At 41.4% G+C, this 27,276-nt stretch overlaps 2 protein-coding genes across 3 annotated transcripts in view; both read left to right on the top strand.

Annotated features, from left to right (window-relative positions):
• Positions 1–16,318, top strand: part of LOC121283897 (DNA-binding protein RFX8-like) — a 136,161-nt gene extending 119,843 nt beyond the window's left edge. The window contains exons 16-17 of the mRNA XM_041198700.1: positions 9,469–9,749; positions 16,160–16,318. Of these exons, the coding sequence (XP_041054634.1) occupies positions 9,469–9,749; positions 16,160–16,318 (440 nt within the window). The remainder of the gene's footprint in view (positions 1–9,468; positions 9,750–16,159) is intronic.
• Positions 16,319–19,897: 3,579 nt separating this feature from the next.
• Positions 19,898–27,276, top strand: part of creg2 (cellular repressor of E1A-stimulated genes 2) — a 30,542-nt gene continuing 23,163 nt past the window's right edge. For both annotated transcript variants that reach the window (XM_041199805.1, XM_041199806.1), the window contains exon 1: positions 19,898–20,390. In XM_041199805.1, coding sequence (XP_041055739.1) covers positions 19,950–20,390 — 441 coding nt within the window. In that variant the 5' untranslated portion in view covers positions 19,898–19,949. The remainder of the gene's footprint in view (positions 20,391–27,276) is intronic.

Genomic DNA, 27,276 nt, shown 5'->3' on the forward strand with positions numbered 1-27,276 from the left:
GTCGTCTATTCTGGTTAAAATTAATTTAAAAGTTCAATGTGATTTTGCTGTTTTTATTCTGCCAGTTTGTAATGAAACAATGCCAATTAAGTCATAGTTCACCTATAATATTTGCAATTCTCTCAGGCTACTATAATATCACCATACAATCTTGTAAGCTAACAAACAAATTAGCACCTTCTAATATAAACATAAAATGCTGAAAATACACAGGTTATGGCAACATCTGTGGAGAGAGAAACAGTTAACATTTCAGGTCTGTGAGCTTTCATCATGTAGTAATTATAGTTTTGTTAAATGTTGGACTGTACCTTTAAGAGTAGTCCTGTCATGTAAGATCACATGATCTGTGTAAACCAATGTTTTAACAGCATGGACTACCCCCATAGTCGGTGTAGAGATAGATATGGGGCAGAATTTTGCCGTTGGTGAGCAGAGGGCGGGATCCGCTCACCCCCGTGTAAAATGATGCAGGATGAGTCGAGCGGGACCCCTGACATCATCCCGGTCCATTTAAATTTTCAGGAAGGCGGGAGCGCAGCAAAATCAGCTGTGGGCCCACTGGTCTGTCAATGGCCAATTGAGGCCATTGACAGGATCAATTATACAATTAAAAGACCTGCCTATCTAACTTTAAGGTTGGCGGGCAGGCCAGGATCCCCGGCGGAGAATAGAATAAACATGAAACCTCATCCACCGGCAGGATGAAGTTTCATGCAGGGTTTTAAAAAGTTTAATAAACTTATTATGTAAATTATGAACATGTCCCATCTCATGCAAAATGGCAGCGGAGCCCACTTCTCCGGCAGGGATCAGCTCCCCGCCCGCCGGAGATTGGGTTGGGCCCGCCCACCCGATAGGCAAAACATTCTGCCCATGGAGTTGAATACACATATGTAGTTGCTGCTGACTGTATTGTAAATAAATCTAGGGCAGCATTTTGCTGGGGGGTGTTGTGCGGGAGTGGGCACGAGTGAGCGGGTTCCCGATCGGCACCCCTGGTCAGGGGCGCACCACCATTTTGTGTGGGCAGGCCAATTAAGGCCCGCCCAGCATGACGAACGCCTGGAAGCGCTGGTGGGGGGCAGGTTCCCTGAGCCGGGAGCGCGCTCTTTCGCACACAGATCCCCCTGAGGCAAAGTGCTGCCTCAGGGAGATCAGCTCAAATGTGAAAAACAGATTAAAGAATAGAAAAAATTTTACCAACATGTCCCCTCATGTGACACTATCATGTGAGATGGGACATGTCCATAACTTTTATTTGAAGAGTATGTTAAGATACTTGCGCCTGAGGTTTCATGTTTTTTCTGAAGGCTGCCTGGGCTCTTCGTCCATTAAGTGTTTTAAGCACCTCACTAATGGCCTTAAGTTGTCGTTGACAGGTCGGCGGGCGCACAGTTGAGTCGGCTGCGCGCTTGCCGACCTGAAAACCTAAATGACGTAGGGTGACGTCGGGACGATCTCACCCCTCATCATTATACACGTCGGCAAGCAGACCCCAACTCCGCTCGCCAACCAGAAAATGCTGCCCCTAATGTTTCCACTTAGCAAGTTGTCTGTAGATCAACTCTATTACAAATAGATGACAAGATCACACTGTAACAGATTGGCAACAAGGATAAATCAAGATATTTGGAATCGGTACCGTACCTCGCCCAGTGATTGTGAGTATCAATGTCAGTTTAAAATAACAAGATATATTTATCCAAAATGCCACAATTTGGTAGGATCGATCCCTTTGAGCCGGCCACAGATGATTGGTCTTAGTATATTGTCAGGACAATATAATAATTTTCATAATGTTATTGGAATTTATTGTAAAGTAATAGTGGGGTCTGTGTGTGTGTCTGTGTGTGTGTGTGTGTGTGTGTGTGTGTGTGGCACTTAGTTAAATTAAAGGCTGCTGGTCTGAAGGCTTTGATGGATCAGAAGATAAGCTAGGTTTGAAATGTTAAGTAGGTAAACATGGGGGAAGTTTTAGAATGTAAGGTGTAAAGGGGACATTTGCATTTTTAAATAAACCAGATTAGCTTAAGTTCAAAGGAGGGGTTGAAATGTTTCACCTAGTCAGGAGAAGTTAAGAAACAGTGTGTTTATTTTTCCCAAAGGTCATTGGTAAAATTGGTACCATAATAGGTTTTATTATTAGAGGTAAAAGTTCAAAGGGGGTAAAATTTTCAGGTCAGCGAGCAGGGGCAGGGCCCGCTTGCCGATGCGTAAAATGACGCACAGTGACATCGGGCGGGCGTCCCGACATCATCACACGCCACTTAGATTTTCAGTTCGGCAAGCGCGCAGCCAAGTCAGCTGTGCACCTGCCGAACTGTCAAAGGCCTATTAAGGCCCGTTAAAAACTATTTGAAATAATTAAATGAGCTGCCTGTCCAACCTTAAGGTTGGTGAGCAGGCGAAGAGCCCAGGCAGCCTTTGCATTTTTCATGGAACCTTATCCACAGGTGGAATGAGGTTTCATGAAGTGTTTAAAAATTCAATAAAATTATCTTAAAAAATTAATTGACATGTCCCAGCTCATGTGAGGGGACATGTCTTATAAGTTTTTAATTTCTTTATTTAGATGTTTAAAACTTAACCAAATCTCCCTGAGGCACCTCTGTGCCTCAGGGAGATTTCTGCGATCTTTCGTGCACATGCATGAAACAGCGCAGGCCCTGACTCAGGGAATCGTGCCCTCCCACCCGCACAGGGAGTGCAGAGGGCTTCCAGGTGAGTGTCATGCTGGGTGGGCCTTAATTGGCCTGCCCATGTAAAATGGCGGCACGGCCCCGATTGGGGGCCCCGATCGTTTTCACCCCCAACCCCACACAGCCCCCAAATTTCTGCCCACTGGAACAATGGGAATTTGCATTCAGAGGGGAAAATATGTATAAAGGTGCGAAGGTTGTATGTAAGAGCAGGCATTCTATGATCTAACACAAGTGTGAAAAGCTCCAGCATCTAAGCCTCAAGCTGCTGTCTGCAAGGAACTGAAGCTGAGAAAAACTCACTTTGAATTCAACTGTTCAAGTTATTGTGTGTTATTTTGCCTGAGTCTTTCAAAATCTGTGTCTCACTGTTGCCTTAATGGAAGTGTAACTGGGGTTTAGAGTAATTAGGGGATTTAGAAGTTATCATAGTAATTTGTAGATCTATATATGTGCTCAAAATCATTTCTTCTATTAATAAAGGTTTAATTTAATTTTGTAAGAAACTTATAAGACTTGGCGGCCTTTTTACTGAATTCAAAGCCCGCATCTCGAAATAAGTAAAAATTGCAAATAGCTGTGGCAACTGCTTCAAGTTTCCCTCTGGGATTTGGGCAGCTTGGCATTTACCATCCGCCTGCCATAACAACATAGAACCCCTCGTATTCTTCTTTCAAGCGAACGAAATCACCAGGGAAGAGAAGTGGTGAGCGATCCTCTTGAGTACTTGTGGGGGCATAACCTACAGTTTGATTTGAAGTTTGATGGCACCCAGTGCCCCAGATTTGAGGCATTTCAGAGAACTGGTGGACCTTGTGAAGGGACATTTTCAACCCAAGCCCTCAGTCACAATGCAAAAGATTCCAGTTCAACTCGCAAAGTAGAGTCCCTGGTGAAACAATTGCTAACTACGGGGTGAATTTGAAGCAATTAATGGAATATTGCGAGTTCGGTGAGACTCTGAACAACATGCTCAGAGATCGTTTAGTGTGTGGTGTGAAAGGAGACACTATTCAGCGAAGATTGCTGGCTGAAGTGAATCTGGATTTTAAAAAAGCATTAGAAATAACGCTGGCCATGGAAACAGCAGCTAAATTGAAGAACAACTTTAATCGATGTGGAAACTATCAGTCTTTTAGCGATCGGCAGTTTAAAAAAGTAGAAATAAAAACAAAAAACTGCGGATGCTGGAAATCCAAAACAAAAACAGAATTACCTGGAAAAACTCAGCAGGTCTGGCAGCATCGGCGGAGAAGAACAAAGTTGACGTTTTGAGCCCTCATGACCCTTCAACAGAACTGAGTAAAAATAGGAGAGGGGTGAAATATAAGCTGGTTTAAGATTGGGGGGTGGGGGTGGGGAGAGAAGTAGCGGGAGGTGGTTGTAGGGACAAGCAAGCTGTGATAGGAGCAGATAATCAAAAGATGTCACAGACAAAAGAACAAAGAGGTATTGAAGGTGGTGATATTATCTAAAAGAATGTGCTAATTAAGAATGGATGGCAGGACACGCAAGGTACAGCTCTATAAATTATTGGAAAAAATGAAAGGGAGAGGGATGACATGTCCTCCTTCTTCCTTAACCGAGGTTTTCCACCCACGGTCGTTGACAGGGCCCTCAACCATGTCCGGCCCATCTCCCGCGCATCCGCCCTCACGCCTTCTCCTCCTTCCCAGAAAAATGATAGGGTCCCCCTTGTCCTCACTTATCACCCCACCAGCCTCCACATTCAAAGGATCATCCTCTACCATTTCTGCCAACTCCAGCATGATGCCACCACCAAACACATCTTCCCTTCACCCCCCCCCCCCCCCCCCACCCCATCGGCATTCCGTAGGGATCATTCCCTCCGGGACACCCTGGTCCACTCCTCCATCACCCCCTACTCCTCAACCCCCACCTATGGCACCTCCCCATGCAAACACAAAAGATGCAACACCTGCCCCTTCACTTCCTCTCTCCTCACCGTCCAAGGGCCCAAACACTCCTTTCAAGTGAAGCAGCATTTCACTTGCATTTCCCCCAACTTAGTCTACTGTATTTGTTGTTGCCAATGCAGTCTCCTCTACATTGGAGAGACCAAACGTAAACTGGGCGACCGCTTTGCAGAACACCTTCGGTCTGTCCGCAAGAATGACTCAGACCTCCCTGTCGCTTGCCATTTTAACACTCCATCCTGCTCTCTTGCCCACATGTCTATCCTTGGCTTGCTGCATTGTTCCAGTGAAGCTCAACGCAAACTGGAGGAACAGCACCTCATCTTCCGACTAGGGACTTTACAGCCTTCCGGACTGAATATTGAATTCAACAACTTTAGATCTTGAACTCCCTCCTCCATCCCCACCCCCTTTCCATTTCTTCCCCCTTCCTTTTGTTTTTCCAATAATTTATATAGATTTTTCTTTTCCCACCTATTTCCATTATTTTTAAATCTATACCTTTTATGCCCTTCGAGTCTTATTTCACCCTACCCCCACTAGAGCTGTACCTTGCATGTCCTGCCATCCATTCTTAATTAGCACATTCTTTTAGATAATATCACCACCTTCAATACCTCTTTGTTCTTTTGTCTGTGACATCTTTTGATTATCTGTTCCTATCACTGCTTGCTTGTCCCTACAACCACGCCCCCTTCCCCACTTCTCTCCCCCCCACCCCCCCCCACACACACCTTAAACCAGCTTATATTTCACCCCGCTCCTATTTTTACTTAGTTCTGTTGAAGGGTCATGAGGACTCGAAAGGTCAACTTTGTTCTTCTCTGCCGATGTTGCCAGATCTGCTGAGTTTTTCCAGGTAATTCTGTTTTTGTTTTAAAAAAGTAGAATGTTACTTTAGTCACAGAAGTGGACATATAATGAGACTGTGCAAAGAGAGATTTAAACAGGCTTGCAACAGAAGAAGCCCAATTAAATCTACAATGCAGAAGAGCCTGAAACAGCAAATTCTGACATTTATTCATTGTTTACCATGAAAGTTGGGAAGACAGAGCCATTATTTGTTACAATACAAGTGAATAGTAAACTATTAAAAAGGGAAGTAGACCTGGGAGCTTCCACTGCTGTAATAGGAGAGCACACTTTCAGATATTTAAATAATGGTGAACATCATTTGGAACCAACATCTGCCAAGTTGAAAATATACACAGGTGAGGGAACCCAAGTAAAAGATATCAGCAGAGCATTTGTCCATTATAGAAACCAGTGGCGCAGCTACCAGTGATAGTATTGAGAGGCGAGGGCCAAGCCTTCTAGGGTGAAACTGGTTAAGGAAAATCAATGTTGAATGGCCAGTGAGATTTCAAAAGGAAGCCGGGAAAGCTTCATGTTTTGAAAAAGGAACAAGGCAAAGTATGGCAAAAAGTGCCTAGAGAGTCCAAGGACCACAACAGGATGAAAAAGGAGTGTGTAAGGACTCAACAACCTGAAGTAATGCAATCTATCTCAAACAAAAACATGGAAGAACAGCAAAAGAAACTCAAGGAGACCCTACTGAATGAGTTCAAGATGAAGTGAATAACCTTCACAAGGAAAAGAAAATCTATTGAAAGACCTTCGCACACTACAAGATTCCCTCGGGTCAGAGTTTCTGCCTCTGGAAAACTACGAAGAGAAACAAAGAATTCAGCATCTCTCTGAACAAACTGAAGAACCAGTTGGCAAAGAAGACACATCAATGTTCAAGTTTCCAGGAGCCAGCCAACAAATACAAAAAACAGACAGAACAGCTGAAGAATCAGCTAAATGAAGCCAAATGAAGCTTTGTAAGCAAAAGCCAGGAGCTTTCCAAGAGGCAAGCAGATAATGAAGTTTTGGGAGAATGAGCTACTGAACTCAGACAAGTTGAGGTTTCATCTGAGAGATGTCTGGCCTACAGTGAAGTCAAAATGAAGGATGATACTAAACTCTGTGGTAGAAAGAAGACGACAAAAAGGAAGAATGTTCCAAAAATACAATAAAATAGTGGCTCGTAGCACATATAAATGCTCGAAGGACGCAATAAACAAATTATTGAACTGTGCCTACTTTGCATTATTCCAGTCCCTCACAATGATTTGCTGGATGATGCTGAAGATAAAATTAGAGGTACAAGTTACTTCCAAGGCCTTCTCCGGAAAGAATTCTGGATGCTGTAGATACAAATGAAGAAGTTAACAGGGATTTGTTGGAGACCAAACTTGCACGCTTTCTTTTTCACAACAGGACAATCCCCCACACGACGACAGGAGCAACACCTGCAGAATTGTTGATGAGACTTTATCTTAGGACAAGACTGAGCCTAATATTTCCAAATTTGGAGGGGAAGGTGGAGAAGGGTCAAGGAAACCAAAAAGCTACACGTGACTTACATAGTCATGAGAGACAATTTGCTGTTGGAGAAGCAGTATTTGTAAAGAATTTCAGTGGAAGACTGAAGTGGTTACCTGGTAAAGTAAGTTCAGTGACTGGACCATTATCATACCATGTGGAAGTGGAAGGTCAGATCACCTGTAAGCATGTGGACCATTTAAGAAAAAGAGAGCTACCACATCAAGATATTGTACCACCTGTAACCATTACTGAACCAGTGCTTCCTGTTGAAAGTGCTCAACCAAGGACTGACATGTCTGATTTCTCTATCAGACTGGAAGATACTGAACTGCCCAAGTGCTCACCAAGGTTTTTGATGTTCATGCAGTTCCAGAGAATGTGTTCCTGAGAGAGAATCTGAAGTCGTGGAGCTGCGATGTTCCACGTGAACCAGGAAACCACCTGAAAGACTGTACTTGTAAACTTTGCGAACTGGGTAAATATTATTATGTCATGAGATAAATATACTTGTAAATACAATATATCTAGCAAAGTTAAAGGGGGAGGAATGTAGGAATTATGGTTTTGTTAAATGTTGGACTGTACCTTTAAGAATAGTCCTGTGATGTAAGATCACCTGATCTGTGTAAACCAATGTATTAGCAGTGCGGGCTACCTCCACAGTCAGTGTCGAGATAGACATGGAGTTGAATATGCATGTGTAGCTGCTACTGCTTGTATTGTAAATAAACCCAATGTTTTCACTTAAAGTTGTTTGCATATCAACTCTAATACAAAAGGCGAATATTGAATTCAACAACTTTAGGTCTTGACCTCCCTCCTCCATCCCCACCCCCTTTCTGTTTCTTACCCCTTCCTTTTGTTTTTTTTCCAATAAATTATATAGATTTTTCTTTTACCCACCTATTTCCATTATTTTTAAATATTTTTAAATCTTTTATGCTCCCCCCACCCCCACTAGAGCTATACCTTGAGTGCCCTACCATCCATTCTTAATTAGTACATTCGTTTAGATATATATCACCAACTTCAACACCTATATGTTCTTTTGTTCTGTTGTCTGTGATATCTTTTGATGATCTGCTTCTATCACTGCTTGCTTGTCCCTACAACCACACCCCCCCTCCTTCTCTCCCCCCACCCAACCCACCACCCCCCACACACACCCACACACACACACACACACACACACACACCTTAAACCAGCTTATATTTCACCCCTTCCTTGGATTCACCTAGTTCTGTCAAAGGGTCATGAGGACTCGAAATGTCAACTCTTTTCTTCTCCGCCGATGCTGCCAGACCTGCTGAGTTTTTCCAGGTAATTCTGTTTTTGTTTTGGATTTCCAGCATCCGCAGTTTTTTGTTTTTAGGCCACACTTTAACACATCAGCACTGAGAAAAATGAGAGATGTAATAGGTTTACAGCAAGGGTTGGGTGGAATAAGGATAAAAAGGTATGGTATAGGGTGAAAGTCAGGAGAGATTGAAGAAAAGGAGAGTTAGTCTTCCAGGGCCAAAGGGAATGGGGTTGGGGCAAGAAAAGAAACATAGAAACAAAAGATGTACCTAAAGTGGGTGTGTTTGACAGAAAACAAAACAAGCAAAGAAACATTTTCCGTTTTGTTTCCTTTTCTTTGCTCATTTCATTTTTTTTTCAGTTGACAGCACCCCCGCTGTAGGCACATCTTTTGTTTCTTTGTTTCTATTCTTGCCTCATCTCCATTTCTTTTGGTCCTGGAAGACTAACTCTCCTTTTCTTCAATATCTCCTGATTTTCACCCTATCACAGACCTTCCTTTCATCCTTGTCCCACCCAACTCTTGCTCAAAACCTATTACATCTCTAACTTTTTCCAGTTCTGATGAAAGGTCACAGACCTGAAATGTTAACTGTTTCTCTCTCCACAGATGCTGCCATACATAACCTGCTGAGTATTTCCAGCATTTTCTGTTTTCATTTCAGATTTCCAGCATACGCAGTATTCTGTTTTTTGGTTAGCATCTTTTAACTTCTAAAGACCAAACTTATTGTGGAAGGAACAGTTTTTTTATCAAAATTAAACTTTTTTGAAAATAAATGATGTGTACAATTCAGACAGATTGTGATATATATATATATATATATATATATATATATATAATATATTGCCAGTGATATGGTATTCTTAACAGAAAGAGTAAGCACTCAAATTTAAACAATCTTTTGGTTGCACACTAAGAGACATACGATAAACAATTGGAATGTTTAAAGTGAAATGTAAAGTTTTAAAAGCTCTTTTAGCAACAAATTCTGCTACTGCTTTGAAATTTGAATATTTTCTAGATTTTTGTTATAAAGAGTTTGATCTGCCCTAATTTAAACAAAACGATTGTACATAATAAATTTTATGATGGAATATGAGCATTTTCACAAGATTCTGGTACTTTATGAGTCTTTTATTTGTTATACAATAGGATCTTGGCACTTGGTGAATCTTCTCATTTCTGAGTACTTGACTCATGTACTTCAGTCCTACATGGAAGAAGAGATGGAAAAATCAGTACCAGAAAGAATGGATCAACTTTCACATGACACAATTCAGGAACCAGACTTAGAGTCCGTTCTTAAAAAATATTCAGTGCCATCGGAGTCGCTTAACGTAAAATCAGAACAAACGGGTGACAAAGACCTTAATCTGCAAAACATTACAATCAAACCTTTGGGCTTTAAGGTTGATACATTGACTGGCAACAAGGTAAGTTTGTCCTGGAGTCTAATTAATAATAGCCAAATTCTACTGTGAAAATAACTGTGAAGCCAACAGCACTCAGCAATATTCATGTACAAATTGGACAGCAGCTTCCAGCAAGCACACATGCATAGTTAAACATGAAAATCAAGGGGTTGCTGTCCGAGATGTTCTTGCCTTCCGTAAGCTCGCAAAAACACAATTTCACTCTCTGCCACCCCACAGCACGATGTTCCTGTAATGATGATATAGATACAGCCTAAATTGCCACAAAATGTTAGGTTTACCTATTCCAATCTAAGTAACCTTTCAACAACCAGAACAACAACGTGTATTTATATAGCACCTTTAATGTAATGAAACATTTCATGGTGATTCACAGGAGCTTTATAAGGCAAAATTTGATACTCAGCCACATAATGTGATGTTAAGTCAAATAACCAGAAGCTTGGTCAAAGAGATAGGATGTAAGGACAATCTTAAAGGAGAAAAGAGAATTAGAGGTTTGGGAAGGAATGCCAGAGCTCAGAGCCCAGGCAGCTGAAGGCATGACCAGCAATGGTAGAACAATCAAAATCAGGAATGTTCAAAAGGCCAGAATTAAAGGAGGATAAATATCTCAGAAGGTTATGGGACTGGAGGAGATTAGAAATTTGGCAGGGCCAAGGCCACAAAGGGATTGAAAACAAGGATGAGAACTTTAAAATCAAGGTATTGCTTAGCCAGGAGTTAATGTAGGTCAACGAGCACAGGGGTGATAGGTTAATAGGAGTTTGTGCAAGTAAGACATGAATTTTGGATGACCTCAAGTAGAATGTGGAAGGCTGGCCAGGAGTACATTAACATAATCAAGTCCAAAAGTAACAAAGGCATGGTTTCAGTAACAGATGAACTGATCAGTCAGGGGCAAGGTTGAGTGATGTTATGGGTGGAAATAGGCAGTCTTAGTGATGGCACAGATATGTGGTCAGAAGTTCATCTCAAAGTGACATTAAATTTGTGAACAGTCTGGTTTAGCCAGTTGCCAAGGACGAAATCAGTGGCTAGGGAGTTTGTAGCAGGGATTGTAGGAAAGTAGACAATGGATTCATTCCTCCCAATATTTAATTAGAGGAAATTTCTGCTCTCAAGCTGCCTGATAATTTAGCAACAGTGGAGAAGTATTGGTGAAATATAGCTGGATGTCGTCAACATGCGAAAACTGATGCAGTGTATTTTTTTGACCTTTTATGAGATGTGGGTGCCACTGACAAGGCCAGCATTTGTTGCCTATCCCTAATTGCCCTTGAACAGAGTTCAGAGGGCAGTTAAGAGCCAACCACATTGCTATGGAGTCTGGAGCCACATGTAAGAATGACAGATTTGCTTCCCTAAAGGGCATTAGTGAACCAGATGGGATTTTATGACAATAGTTTCATGGTCATCATCATTACTAAGACTTGCTTTATATTCCAGATTTTATTAACTGAATTTAAATTCCACCAGCTGCCATGATGGGATTTGAACCCATGCCCTTAGAGAATTAGCCTGGGTCCCTGGATTACTAGTTCTGCAACATTAACATCACCATCTCCCATTATTGCTGGAAGTGAGGATAGAGAGACAGGGAAGAGGGGTTTAATAAGATGGTGAATTGCCAAGACGCACTAATTACTGCCAAACAATCTCTCTGGTACTGAAAATTAACTCTTGCAAGTGAACTCTCATTCCTCCAGCTTTTAATTATTGATGGATATTTAAAAACATTAAATACTTTATTTTTAATCTTTTATTTGCACCTCTTTTATCCAACCTTTTTTCCCTTTCTTTATTTCACTTTATTGAATTAAGTATTCTAATTTACATTTCCCAGTTCAGACTGATTGGTTAAGGAGATATATTACTGTTTGCCTTGTTCACACAAGACCCAAGGGTGTCACACTGTTTGAATGGCAACTTGCTTAAAGGGCATGAGTGAAACAACAATGGTTTCATGGTCACTATTATTGAAATTCACTTTTACTTCAGATTTATTAATTGAATTTAAATTCCACCAACTGTCATGGTAGGATTTGAACCCATATCCCCAGAGCTTTAGCCTGGCCTTTTAGTGACATTACCACTACACCACCATCTCCCTGAAGGGGTAGGCCTGTCGAATGGCTAACACTATTCACTCTCATCTCTCAGCAAAATAAGACCCAGCATTTCTTTAGTACCTGTCATTTTAAGTTGCCAAATCAATCATTGCTGTTTTCAATTACCCTAGCAGAGTTTAACAGAAGTTCTGTGTTGGCAGAATATATTATACAGACTACTTTAGAACGGAGTCGAAAACCATACCTAATAATTAAACAATTTTGTTAATTTCAGTATCTTAAAAATACCACAATAATGTTCATGCAAAATTTAGTCCTTTTGAATTGAATTAGACTTGGACTCATGTTTTTTCATTCTTGCCTCCCACCCTTTTTCCCAACACCCCACCGCCCCATATATTGGCAAAGATTTAGCAATGGCAGCAAGTTAATTCAAATAACCTAGTGTGTAAAGCAGTAATGATGTCCTGAGGCTGTTCAACAGAAATAATGCAATTTCATTTGGACTCTCTTGGTGGATCAACTATGGATCAACCCCTCCATCATTCTTTTTCACTCACAAACAAAGCTTTTGGCATTCACATGGATATTGTGGGGGTGATGGGAGAATGAGAGGAGGGCAAGGGTGACAAAATGTTAGTCAAGACACAATTCTAATTCAATTCAAAAATTTTGTATGAACATTATGTGGTATTTATTGTGGATAACTATATTGACATTCTGGCTTTGATTGAAACATACTCAACTGATGATGCTTTGTCCCTGACTGAAATCTTCCAGCCTGACTAAAATTTTCACTGCCTGCCCCACCCAAACTGCCACAGTGGAGGTGTGGTCCTTATCTCAAAGTCAGAATGGTCTTTTCCTCTACACCTATGGCATCTTCTCCTTCTTCAAACAGCTCACCTTGTTCCATTCCTTTTGCCTCCTTTGTAAAAGCATAATTTTTGATTACCCCTCCCCTGACCATACCTCACCATCCAGTCCTGACGTTCTCACCCTTCTTTCTTCCCACTTAATTGTGATTCATTCCTTTCCTGGCCCCCATGTTGACATTGTAAATAGGCCCTCTTCTCAGGCACTGTTCCCCCTTCCTTTCAAAACTGCTGTCATCAACTCCTCTTCAAAAGACTCACCCTCAATCCCTCTCTCCTCACAAGCTATCACCCTGATTCCATCTTCCCTTTCAAGTCCTCAAACACGCTGTGCCCTCCCCAAATTGATGTCTACCAGTTGAGCAATTCTGTGAATCTCTCCAGTCAGATTTATGTTTCTCCCCAAAATATTGAAATAACCCTATAAACAAAGTCACAAACACCACTCTGTGACTGTGATCTTGGTACATTTTCCCCTGCTTTTACCTATCTGCAGACTTTGACTACAAAACCATTCTCCTCTCATGAATTTCCTCTGCTGTCTAGCCCAATGGGCCTACCCTTACTTGGTTCCACTCTTACCTTGGAGAATTACCAAACCATCGTCAGTTTTTTTTATTGAGTACTTTAATTCAATTTAATTCTTAATTGTTCAAACTTAATTATTCAACTACCCAATTCCAAAATAACCCAATAAAACATTTCAGTTCGGACAAGACATAACAGTAAGGCAAGACAGACTCTAAGTATCAAGAAAAAATTTATTTTTAATTGAAAAAAGTATACTTAACAACACAAAATCAACTTTTACACCTTCAGTCGGATAATCAGGCTGCTGAAGTAAAGTAACCCTTAAGTTCCTTCGTTGACAGCAAGTTTTCCAAATTCTGCCTCAGGAGTATCTGATGTCACTCAAAGACTGAACAAAGATGTCGCTTGGGAGTCCTTACTTTTAACCCCTAAATTATCATTAGTTTTTCCCAGCCCATGTCTGCGTATTTCTATATTTGGTTTAAGCTTATTGAAATATTTTAATTGGAGTTTGACTGCCTGTGTGCATTGTTCATTCAAAGGAACAATGTATCTTTTACAGTGGCTTTTCTTATTTGACTGCACAATTGTCTGTTGACTGATCCCAACTCTTGAGATGGTCAAGGCTAGAGTGAGTTGAGCTTAGCACATAATATCTGATTTGATACTCATCCATAAAACAGAATTTTACAGCAGCATTTTAGTACTTTTTAGAATTTGCAGACTTTTGAATCTAACTTAACCTTAATAACTACTTAATTACTATTTTTTCAATTATAACTTTATCAAGGTGTACAATACTCGTCAATCAATTATTCTGAATTGTTAGTAATTACACAGTAATTCCTAATTCATACCTGTAAGTGATTATAAGCTGCAGAGTGTAAATGGCTTCTTTGGTCAAAAGTTAGTACAAAATGGCATCTTGATCTTGTTAGCTGACTAATGGATATAATATGAAAATAGTCTGTAAATGGTCAAGCTACGCTAAAAATCTACTACCCAGGCCTACTCACAAACTGTTACATTGGCCTCGCTACCTGCTCCTGATTTATTACTTCAGAAAGTCTCCCAAGCATCCGTCCTTCATTTTCATGCTATCCCTTAGTGACATCATCTACAGGTCAGTTTCCACATATACCCTGAAGACATTCAACTCTACCTCCCTGACACGTCTCTCTACTGCTTGTCTAACATATATAGAGGAATATTCCCAGAGAAGGGAAGGCAGGTTTGCATGCTTGTGGGGCGTTAAATCCCCTGAAATTGACTTTGGGTTGGGATCCTGACATCATCCTGCCACCTTTTGGGATTGAAAGCATGTGGAAAACCTCCTTAGATCTGACAGGTAAGTCATTAATGCAATAAAAAAAAGCCAATTAAGAACTGGTGCAACTCTCTTTTCAGGATTTCACAGCCGGAGGACCTATTTCCCAACCTGTCAGCAACTCACCAGTGTCACCAAGATGGGTGCACTAAAGCAAAATCTTCTTTAGTTAAACTGACAAGCTGGGAAGGTTTTGATTAGTTACCCTGAAGAGCCATGACCATTGAGAAACTGCTGCTTATTGCACTTCATCTCTCAGGCAGTGTGGTATCATGGCTTGACATTTGATTACCAACTTATTGGAAGGTACTTCACCTGTCCAGCACTTCACACACCTTCAGATGTACTTCGCTACAGCAAGCGTTTACCAAGCATGGGAGCAGTTTATACAACTCTACCTTGCACCTCTGATGAGGGGCAAGAACAGAAGCCACCCAACTGTACCAGCAGCTGGAACAACACCAACAGCAGCATCTGTTACCTTCTCCTCAGCCACTTGCCCCTCCACAGGGCAGAGGGAATGGATGCCACAATTCAGCTGGAAGGAAGTGAGGCCCCCAACACAGGGTCGTTAGGCAGAAGATTTTCTGAGCAGCAGGACCTCAGGAAGCATAGCGTCCCCTCGCAGGTCGCCGCTGACATCATGGTGCACTGTCTCCAGGTTGGAGGGAACACATTCCTGCTGCTGACTTCCACAGACACTTCTGATCCCACAGCCTTCCCAGGTCTCCTCTCCATTCATGTGGTTGCTGACTCCTCAAAAATCCAAGTGCTATGATCCCTTGTAACCTATGCTGTGGTGCCATTAATTAGAAATCCTTCCTTTGACAGCACGGCTGCATCATCCCACCCAACCTTGCTAATTGGTTGGGCAACCCAAAGGTGGACTGGTAATGATGTGGCTGAGTTAAAGACCTACAGCTAACCTACCCATTAGTAAAGTGGGTTCCCAACCTGAAAAGGGTCCTGCTGCTCAGGCAGGGACTAAGTCCAGAAGATTCTGCCTGTAGTCTTAGATGAGCTACTGTTTCCTCCAGCTAAACATTGGGAAGATTGCACTATTGTGTTTGGTCCCTATCACAAATTCCTTTCCCTTCTCTAACCACTGTCTTAGGTTGAAAGAGTGTTCAAAAACATTCTTTTGACTCCAAGCTGAGCTTCTGTGCTCACATTTCTTTCACAAAGGTGACTACTTCAACCTCGATAACATTGCCTGCCCCGGCTCCTTTCTATGTCCATCTACCAATGAAACATTCATCCATGCCTTTGTCACTTCCAGAGTCAACTATTTCAAGGTTCTCTTGTCAGGTCTCCCTTTGCTACCCTCTGTAAAACTTTGCAGCCCATATCTTATCCCATACCAAGTCCCACTTACCCATCCCCCTGCACGCCTGACCTACATTGGATCCCTGTACTGCAAATTTAAAATTCTCATCCTTGCATTTAAAGCCCTCCATCATCTTAACCTTCCCTATCTCTGTAACTCCCTCTAGCTCTACATTATCATTGTGTTGCAGATGTTATTGACAATGAAGAAGCACCATTTTTTATCTTCAGAATGTTTGAAAAGCTAATTGCTTTAAACCTTGTGATTATTTCTTTCAGTTAATTCAGGTGTTGGTTGAAGATGAGCCAAGTAAAAGTACTCTTAAACTGAATCTGTCATTAGGGAAGAAAGCAGTTGTCACTTTAAAGAATGGTCAGACATTTGAAATCCACACTTCCAGGATGCAGCAATATGTTGCTGGTGATGTGCAAACATAAGTGACTTATTCATGCTGTATACAATGAAGATTTTCAAAGCACCAAAACAGCACTGTTGAAAGATGAGTATGCCTGGGAATAGAATGATTCTGTCACTACTTACACTGAGGTGTGAAGTTATCCATTTTTTAGAAATCTAAGATTTTGTTTTAAAATGCACAATTGTTGACTTTATTTAGCATAATTTACAAAGGTTTAGTAAGTTGATCAGAAATGGATCCAAGGATTGGGGAATCAGAATCAGGATGGGGAGTTGAATATGTTGCAGGTATGATTCAGTATACAGGGTATCAGACTTCTATGGTTCCAAATAGAAAATCAATTATCCATAGCATGCTTGCAACAATCCCTCCATCCAGCAAAGCTCTGCCCCTAAATATAATATTGGTGCTGGAGTTTTTGTTTTTGTTTCTTTCCTTAAGAGCTGAGGTAACCAACATACGCAAACAAAATTCATTTATATAGAATGTTAATTAAAGGCAACATTTAAACAATCATAACAATCGTAATAAGATTCTTTGTTTTCAATTATTTCAATAATGACTAATTATCAACATTATAGAATAGAACCTACTTGGTGAAGTACTGAGGCAAACAGACTAAAAATCCTCAAATATGATTACAACTCTGTGTTGAATTAGCTGATCCTAAACAGTAGTAGTGGGAACAATAATTGATTCCAGTACCCTGGGTTAGGGAGAGAATCAGTCACCAGTCCAGCACCTGCAAAATGTGCATATTTATTGTACATGTTAGGTAAAAACATGATTGAGCCTGATTTGCTATTCTCCGTGGTTTACTAACATTCACAGTAAATGAGGATGGGACACTTGTGGGGGATACTGGAAGATTGCTGACACCTTTAGAACCATTCCCAGCAAGAGTTAACTCCTTCTGTAGAAGAGAGGAAAAAGAAGGAAATGTTTTATTTCAGTTTTCCAGCCAGAACAAATCAACCAGTCAGTTATTATCTGTTTTCATGCTGATCACAGTTACCATGTGACTTGACCTTCACACTCTTCCCTCTGCCAGTTCCTATAAATGCCTGCTCATTGTTTCTCTTCCAGTCAGAGCATTCCTATTCAGCTGGGACCTTGTCTGTCACCTGAGAATGCTGAACTTGAACCAGGAATCACACTAACCCTTTCCAGTGATAAGCCTATATAAAGCCTTAACACCTCAATTAGAATAAGTAATGGATGAACCAGCGGAATATTATTGAGGCTTTAGAGAAGTTCACAGTGCAGATTTATTAAAATGCTGCCTGCTATGAGGAAATGCAAATACAAAGAAGAACTTTAAAAAAATTGGGGTGTTTTTTGTTACAATAATAACATAGGCTAAACTAATAAAAATGTTTAAAGTTATAAAAAGATTGTACAGGGTAAATGGAGGCAGAGTCTCTCTAGTGATGGAGGTGTCCAGAATGAGAGGCTATAGATAAAGGTGTAAATGAGAGATTTAGAACAGAGCAACAGAAACTTCTTCTGGGAACTGACCCTTGAGTTCAGGCAGGAACTATGCCAATGTTGAAGATTAGATTTGATTTGATAAGAGGGTGGAGGAATATAGGAACTCCTTCAGGGGGATGGGAAAACACAGCAGGTTTTGCAGTTAATCTTTCAGCAGGCTCTGTAACTAGAGGGTTACCATGACTAGCACTATGTGGAAGGAACAATAACAACTTGCATTTACAAGCACATTTGATACATAGCACATCCAGAGTTCTTCTCCAAGTCATACATCATCCTGATTTCAAAATACATCACTATTCCTTCATGGTCAGAGTAAAAATCCTGAAATTTTCTACTTAACACTAATGTGAGAGAACCATCATCACAAGGGTTAGACCAGTTTGAGAAAAGTTCTCCATTCTTTCTCAGGATAACTAGGGATGGGTAAAAAATGTGAGTATTTACCATATCCAGAAATAAAATGCCAGAACAAATATCAATAGTGAAGCTTCAAACACCATTTCTCCTTTTAATTTAAGCCTAGGAAGCAATTCTGCTGATACTAGGTCAGGTAAGATGCATGTACTAGAACACTTTTTAGAAGGGAACAAATGTACTACTGGAATTCGTTGCTCTCCTTAACATATCTCCTAATATGGTACAAATAACATCAAATGGTGAAAAAAACTCAATAAAATTACTTAAACTTTCTTGCAAAGGACTTGGAAGCTAATCAGGCCTGGATTTAACTAGAACGCCTGGGTTGCATGCTGGAGGATGGAAGGCCACATGGAAAGAAAACCTTTTCTGTAAAATAGCAACTTTTTTTAATAACTCAATCTTTGGAGCTGATGGGAGGATTCAGAGTTGATCGGGCCATAGTAACTTAAAGACCAATGATACCACACTCTGCTCGTGCCTGTCAGAAAAGACTGGTGCTTGTGTATTGGTATGGAAGAGTGTAAGAGAATGTGTCCTTTTTTTCTGAGAGGCACAGCCAACAATGGTTCTCAGATTGGAGTCTGCAGACCTCTGGAGATCCATACAGACATTCCAGGGGATCTGCAAAATAATGTGAAAGTGCTTAAGCGAGTAGGGTCGGCCTTACAGGTGGCTGACTTGGGGGTGACTACAATCGCCACGTGCAGTGTCAAATGGGTTGGCTGTCTTACCATGGGAGGGTAGGGGAGGGCAGTGTGCACACTGGAGCACTGAGAGCAACACAAAGATCCGTATATCTGTCATTAGGGATGGGCAAAAACGCTCTCATCGTGTGAAAAAATTTTTTAAAAATTGTCGGTAAATATTTGTTTCTTAAAAGCACTCCTTACATGCAGCACTTTCATATTGAGTATTATATAGTATTCTAATTTAGATGGTGGGTTGGGAGGGTGTCCGTGATTGCTCATCCTTTTGAAATATGGGTCTTCAACAAGCAGTGTTTGAGAAGTAGACATACAGACCCCTACCTCCACCCTGGTAAAATTAATTGTTCATCCCTGGGAGGGGGAGGGGAAGGAGAAGAGACAGAGCAGATCTTCCAGGTACCTTCATTTGAGCAAGCCCTGTACCTACCCTAAACAATGCCTATATTCAATCAGCTCAGGTTTTCAAACCGGCTCTGGTTGATATACATTTAAAATCATCCCAGGCCTTCTCTCCCTGGCGGCACTGAGAAGCAACTTAAATTCTGGGGTTTTTTTGCAATTTTATTCCGAGAGAGAGAAAAAACCTGACCTTGAAAATATTCCCATTCCTTATGATTTCGTTTTTAATCAAATATTTACATATATATTAGAGGAAACGTGTCCCCAGAAGGGCTCCCGGTTATTTCACTGGCAGCAGCCTGCGATTTTCACCACACGACGGGTAAATTTGATGCAAAATTAATCGTTTTATCACATGATTGGGAAAAGAAAAACACAGGAGCAAAGATTTGCCGGGTACATTTCCATGACAACAATTCCCCCTCTAACAGGTCGATTTGGATGGAGCATGAGGCGCTGTTAATTAATTTAAAAGATGCCGAGAGTGGGAGAAGCTTAGCCTTTGCCAGCAGATGGTGCTGCTTTGAAATACAGTGTAGGCTGCAGTTTTTTAGGTTGTTTTATTGAAAGTCTCTTTATTAACCAGGCGCACAGGCGAGGGAGGGTGTGAGGGAGGTTGCTGGGGGTGCCATGGCCGTCCTCGCCCTCCTGTCACTTTCCTTGCTGGGGTGGCTGGTGCATCGCAGCCGCGGTTATGTGATCGTCAACTCTGTGTCCTGGGCAGTCACCAACCAGGAGGAGACAGTGTCCACCGAGGAGGAGGACGAGGGGGTAGACGTGTTGCCCAACCGCCTGTTCGAGAGCAGCAGCAGCATCTGGAAAGCCTCGTACCCCGCCGCTGTCTACCAGGAGCAGGATGCAAACGGTAGGGCCGTGGCCGAGCTGCCGAGTCCGAAACAGGTCCTCAGCTTCCCCTCCAGGATGTTTTCCTACCGGAGGGAAGGGCTGAGTGCGAAGGCTCCCGAGCAGATTGCCCCCGAGCCGCCCGAGCAGGAGAAAGCGCGAATCGCCCGCTATCTGCTCCATTCCAGCAACTGGGGCTTCCTGGCCACTCTCTCCAGCCTGGACAAGGTACTGGCTGCAACATCATCCCGCCCTTTACACCTTTATTATTGAGACAGTTTTATCGCTGCATAAATAAGGTTTCAAAGTCAAATAATAAGACCATGCTGCTGGCTCTAGCAGTGATTCCGCTGTGCCAGGAATGAGTGTACTAACTTTGAAGGAACGTTTCCTCTCTTTTATGCTGTTTAGTGTGCTCAGTCAGTGCTGCATCACAACCAGATACAGTATTGGACTCCAACACTGATGTAAGATTCCCAGCAGAAGACATCACGCCTTGAAGAAAATATAATTTTTAAAATGGTCACTTTTACCATTTTTTTTAAGTTTAGGCATTTAGTGATGTGGTCCAAGATACGCTGGCATAACACTAACTAGAAGCAGATATACAGTCTGATTTTTCTGGCACATGCTCTAGGTACAGTTATATTGTCGGTGCAACATTTGGGAAGAAAGAGTAGAGATCCTTAACACTGCTGGGGGTGGCAGGGTTCAGTCCAGCAAATTTACCATTTTTACACCATGAAAAAGGACTTGTACTCTGATGGTTGGGAGAGTACCTACCCAAGAACTGGTGGTAGTGACCATTGCAGGGACTGCACCTTGGGGGTTAAGGGCATTTCAATGGTAATTGGAATCTGTAGGCACCGAGACCAGGTAGGCAGGTCCTGGTAGTGAGGGAGGTTGTTGAGGGCAGGCATTGGCACAGGGAGTGGCCATTGCTGCCAGGTGACCTTCCGTGGACCACGAAGTGCCCAAAAAGGTGGGCTAACCGGGAGGATGGCAGTCTTCCCATGTGGCGGTGGATCCTCCCAACACTGGCAAAATGACAGTGGAGGCAGGAAGTGGCCCCTAATTGGCCACTTAAGTGGCTCAATTGAGCTCCCGGCCATTTTGCTTGCCTTCCAGTCACCCTGTCACCAATGGGCCCGGAAAATTACGGCCAACATTTCTCCTGAATCTTTTTGTGCCATTTTCAAGAATATTTTACACAGGACCAGTTAGCACAGACAGCCAAAGAAAAGACCAGGGTTCAGCACAGACATAAAAGAAGACATCACAATTTCAGAGTCTGACCTGCAAACACTTCCTTATGAAATTGAGACCAGGAGTCACAGGTTGCTGGGTGTCTGTGGCAGCAAACCTGCCCACCTGCCCTCTCATGCCACCTGGACACAGGTTCCACTGTCACTGACAGCTCTCACTCCCCACGCTGCAGAATAGTGCTGCAAAATGTTCAGTCACTTGTCCAGGTCAAACAATGTAATACTGCCATTATCCCTTTTCTTTCTTGGGCACCTGGGTGCTAGTACACTCTTCACCCTTTAACAACTGTGCAACTCACTCTTCACAATGCACTCTGGTTACGAGGGGTGGGGGGGGAGGTGCTGGGTCACCAACTCATAGAATCATAGAAATTTACAGCATGGAAGGAGGCCATTTGACCCATCATATCTGCACCAGCCAACAAGGAGCCATCCAGCCTAACTTCAATTTTCAGTTCTTGGTCCATGGTCTTGTAGGTTACTGCACTTAAAATATTATATCCAAGCATTTTTTAAATGTTATGATGGCTTCTGCCTCTATCACCCTTTCAGGCAGAGAATTCCAGATCCCCACCAGCCTCTGGATGAAAATATTCCCCTCAAATCTAAACCTCCTACCTCTTACCCTAAATCAATGCCCCTGGTATTGACCCTTCAAGCAAGGGCATTGGGCAATCTCCATCCATTATCTAGACCCCTTATAATCGTTCCTCATAACTAAAGTTCTCCAGTAAGGTAACATCCTGTTAAATCTCCTCTCTACCCTCTCTAGCTCAATCACATCTTTTCTAAAATGCAGTGACCGGAACTGCACACCATACTCCAGCTGTGGCCTAACCACTCTTTTAAGTGGTTCCAGCATTACCTCCCAGCTCTTCTATGCCTCAGCCAATAAACTTGAGTATCCCATATGCCTTCTTGACCACTTTTTCCCCCTGTCCAACCACCTTCAGGGGTCTGTGTACATACACTCGAGGTCCATCTGTTCCTCTACCCTTTTCGGTATCCTACCGTTTATTGTGTATTCACTTACCTTGTTAGCCTTCCCCAAATGCATTACATAACACTTCTCCTGATTTAACTCCATTTTGCACTGTTCTACCCACCTGACTAGTGCATTGATATCGTCCTGCAGTTTACAGCTTTCTTCTTCATAATCAACGATATGCCTAATTTTGTATCATCTACAAACTTCATAACCATAACCTCTACATTCAAGTCCAAATCATTGATATATACCACAAAAAACAAGGGACCTAGTACTGAGCCCTGCAAAACCCTGCCAGAAACAGCCTTCCAGTTACAAAAACACCCATTGACCAATACTGTTTGGTTCCTGCCTCTGAACCAATTTTGGAACCAACTTGCCACTTTGCCTTGGAATCTCTGGGTTTTTGTTTATGTGAATGGACTGCCTTGTGGGGCCTCATCAAAATCCTTGCTAAAACCCATTTAGACTATATTAAATACATGACCCTCGTTGACCCTCCCTTTTTACTTCCTCAAAAAGCTCAATCATGTTAGTCAGACATGACCTTCTTTTACAAATCCATGCTCACTGTCTTTGATTAATCCATGTCTTTCTAAATGAAGATTTATCCTGTCCAACAGAAATATTCCAATAATTTTCCTACCACGGAAGTTTAGACTGACTGGCTTGTAGTTACTTGGTTTATCCCTTTCTCCATTTTTAAACAATGGTACAATGTTAACAGTTCTCTGGCACTATAACAGTAGCCAGAGAGGATTGGAAAATAATGGTCAGAGCTTCTGCTATTTCTTCTCTTGCTTCCCAACATAACAGTATGACTATCCATTTCCCCTAACAGTAAATTGTTATGCACAAGTCTAAGATTCCTTCCTCTATTGTAAAAGACTGATACCACCACATTTCTTACATCAACTTTCCCATGGAACTTGGCAGCCATTTCTTAGCTGCTAGCCTTCAACTTAACCAGGGTTGTTGCAGGAGAAATTGGTATGTCAAGGCAGCGTCCCCAAATTAAATTAGTTCATGTCCTATGAGGAGACGGTTATGCAACTCATGGAGGGGCACTCTGCTTTTGTACATGCTAGGTTAGTGATTCAGCACCTGTGCTATTACCCTGGCATTTCTGTGAAGCACTGCACAATCATAAGTTTCCACTTCTTCTCTGTTGCCTTAACCCCAAGGAGGCAATTAAAATTTTAGTGTTTGTCCTTGTTTCCTGCAAATCCACCAGAGGTGGGAAGGGGGCTGGGGGCTGTGGGTCACAAGGAAGATGATCATGAGGAGGAGGAAAAGCAGAGACTGTGCTATCTCCAGGCAAACTGTGTTGATGAGAAGGGTGTTAAAGGAGATGGATTTGGATTTGAGCCCACCTGTGAGTTCCTACAGAGAGCTCCTGCCACATGTTCCTCTGTCTAGAGACATGTCGGATCACGATTTCCATACTGACTTTTTATACAACATGGCATTTGCTTTGTTGATTGCACTGTTTGGACACGTTGAACATTTCAATCTGTCAGAATTTCTAGGCTCCTTTCAACTTCATCCCAGCGCTCTCAAAATCATTCAGAGTACAAATGTTGTCTATTTTTTGTTCCTACATTTGTCTGCATTAGCTTTTATTTGCCATTGTTCTGACAACTTAACCTATTTAATCCATAAATTTTTAAAATTTCTGCACCGCCTCTTCCAATTTCACTGACCCTCCTAAATTTGGTATTGTGCAACTTTAATCATGTTGCATTGTGTTTCTAAATCCAGATCATTTGTATAAGTTAGAAACAGTATCATTCTAGCACCTAGCCCTGAGACATGCCAATCAATACAGAAAACCTCAGCATCCCCACCCCCCACCCCCGATATAACTTCTCAAATGAGTACTTGTTCTTTCCTATCAGTCCATTAGCATTTTGTGCTAAATTTATCAAAAAAAAATTTTAAAGTCTAAGAAGAAAGCATGGTAAGATTTACTAGAGTGCACTTGGGTTGTAACTCCCACAAAAATGATGTGAATTGCTAAAAGACAACTATAGCTTGATGTTTAATAAATACAAAATGGTGGAAGTACACAGTAGGTTTGTCACCTTTGGAAAGGTAAAACAATGTTTTGGGTGTAACCCTTTATCAGAGCTTTTATTTATCAGGTTGTAAAAACATTTATTTTTTAAAAATACATTTGGTAACTGGTAAATGTTCTTATATTCGGATACTTCCATGCTTTGAGTCTTGTATATGCTACCAGAATAAAATAATAACCTGCTAAATATCTAATTATGCTTTGTATTTGGCCACACAGAGGAGCACAAGAGCAATTGAGGGTATTTAGTTCTTTCATTCGTACTTCTATATCTTTATGGGGAAAATGAACAATAGTTGAGACTTGGAGCTCACAACATGGAGTATCAGAGGCCCAAACATATGTTTCATCACAATGGATAATTAATGGAAATGGGGCCTATATCTAAGATGTGCAGATTCCAGGTTCCTTATGCATCAGTCATTAATCCATAGTCTTGCAGTGAGGAAAATGTATAATGACAATGGTTTTTTTAAAAATTCATTCATGGAATGTGGGCTTCGCTGGCTGGGCCAGCAATTATTGCCCATCCCTAGTTGCCCTTGAGAAGGTGGTGGTGAGCTGGTAAGCATCAAAATTGTAGAAATATATTTTATAGAAAAAGAAAAATCATGACCTTTTGATTTACAGTGACATTTGGCTATCTGTGCTTTCCCCTCATAGTATTTGAGCGATTTCTGCACCAATAATTTTCCTAGGATTTTTTGTGAGCATTGCTTACATTTCAAGTTAACTTTTTTCTTCATTCTTTCATGGGACGTGGGCACCGTTGACCAGGCCTGCATTTTTGCCTATCTCTAATTGTGATGACTAGTTGTGCATTATGCTTTTGTGCAGTAGAAAGTAATTTTTTTTAACAACCGAGTGCCACTATTATCTGTGTGGGTGATTAATGATGGTGTTCGAACATATAAATTAAGAGCAGGAGTAGGTCACTTGGCCCCTCGAGCTGAGGGGCTGCCATTTGAGATAATCATGGCTGATCTGTTTGTGGCCTTGACTTTCCTGTCTACCCTCTATGCCTTTTGACTCTCTTGTCAGTCAATGATCTGTCAGTCAACAATTTATCTAAGCCTTAAAAATATTCAATGACCCTACCTCCACTGCTCTCTGGGAAACAGAATTCCATAGACTAATGGCCCTCTAGAGAGAAAAGTTCTCTTCCTCTCCATCTTAAATAGGAGACCCCCTATTTTTAAAATTGTCTTCCCTGGTTCTAATCTCTCCCACAAGGGGAAACATCCTTTCAGCATCCACCCTGTCGAATCCCCTCAGGATCTTATATGTTTCAATAAGAGACGAATCATTCTTCTAAACTCCAATGGATACAGGCCCAACCTGTCCAATCTTTCGTCATAACCCAACCCTTTCGTCCCAGGAATCAATCAAGTGAACTTTCTCTGTACAGGTTCTAATGCAATTATATCCTTTCTTAAATAAGGAGACCAAAACTATACGGAGTACTCCAGGTATGGTCTCATCAAGCCCTGTATAACTGTCGCAAAGCTTCCTTACTTTTATATTCCAATCTCCTTGCAGTAAATGTCAAAATTCCATTTGCCTTCTTAATCATTTGCTGTATCTGCATAGTTTTTTGTGATTCATGTACCTGGACACCCAGATCTTCTGTATCCCAGAGTTCTGCAATCTCTCTCCATTCAAATAATATTCAGCTCTTCTATTCTTCCTGCTAAAGTGGATAAGTTCAATTTTCCCACATTATACTTCATCTGCCAAAGTTTTGCCAACCCCCTTAATCTATCTATGTCCCTTTGCAGAAACTTTGTCCTTTTCACAACTTGCTGTCCTACCTATTTTTGTGACATCAACAACTTTAGCAACCATACATTCAGTTCTTTCATCTAAGTTGTTGATATAGATTTTAAACAGTTGAGGCCCTGCACTGATCCCTGTGGCACTTCATTCGGCTTGCTAGGCCATTTCAGAGGAAAATTAAGAATCAACCACTGCTGTGGCTCTGTAGTTACATGTAGACCAGATCAGGTAAGGATGGCAGATTTCCTTCCCTGAAACCCAGATGGGTTTTTACAATTGATGATAGTTGTCAGGATCACCATTACTGAGACTAGTTTTGTATTCCAGATTTATTAACTGAATTCAAATTCCACCTGCTGACATGGTGAGATTTGAACCCATGTATTCAGAGCATTACCTGGGCCTCCGGATTACTAGTCCAGTGACATTTCATTACGTCACCATCTCCCTCGTTATACAAGGATAAGAGCATTGTTATGTTTGAATTCTTGCTTCAGTGTTTGTTCAACTCTGGTTGCTATTTATTTTATTATAACCTTGAGCAGCCTATTGCTGTGGTACATGATTCAAGTGTCAGAGGGATGCAGTGCTGAGACAGCATCTATTTACAGACAACAATCTGGATTCTGCAGAGAGCAACAATCCTTTTTAGAACATTTTTCCAAGTGCTGCTTTGTGAAGCCTCATAATTCATGCAAATTACTGCCTTCCTGCTCTGGTCCCACATACTAATATCCATGTGTAAACTAGGTGCTAATTAGAATAAAATTAGAATTAAAAAATGATTTTCCCTTGCATCACCCAATTTATTATCCTCAAACTTAATGGATTAATGTATAACACTACCTTATTTGCTTACATTTTTGTGTTGCAGGTAATTTATTAAATACATTTTATAGTATTATGACAACTGCAAGTTTGAACATTTAGCCAAAGCCTTGGAAAATAATCAACTCCATATGTACAAAAGAACACCGTCATTAGTCACCCACACAGATAATAGTGGCA

Source organism: Carcharodon carcharias, chromosome 11 (genome assembly GCF_017639515.1).
Source record: "Carcharodon carcharias isolate sCarCar2 chromosome 11, sCarCar2.pri, whole genome shotgun sequence".
Lineage (NCBI taxonomy): Eukaryota > Metazoa > Chordata > Chondrichthyes > Lamniformes > Lamnidae > Carcharodon > Carcharodon carcharias.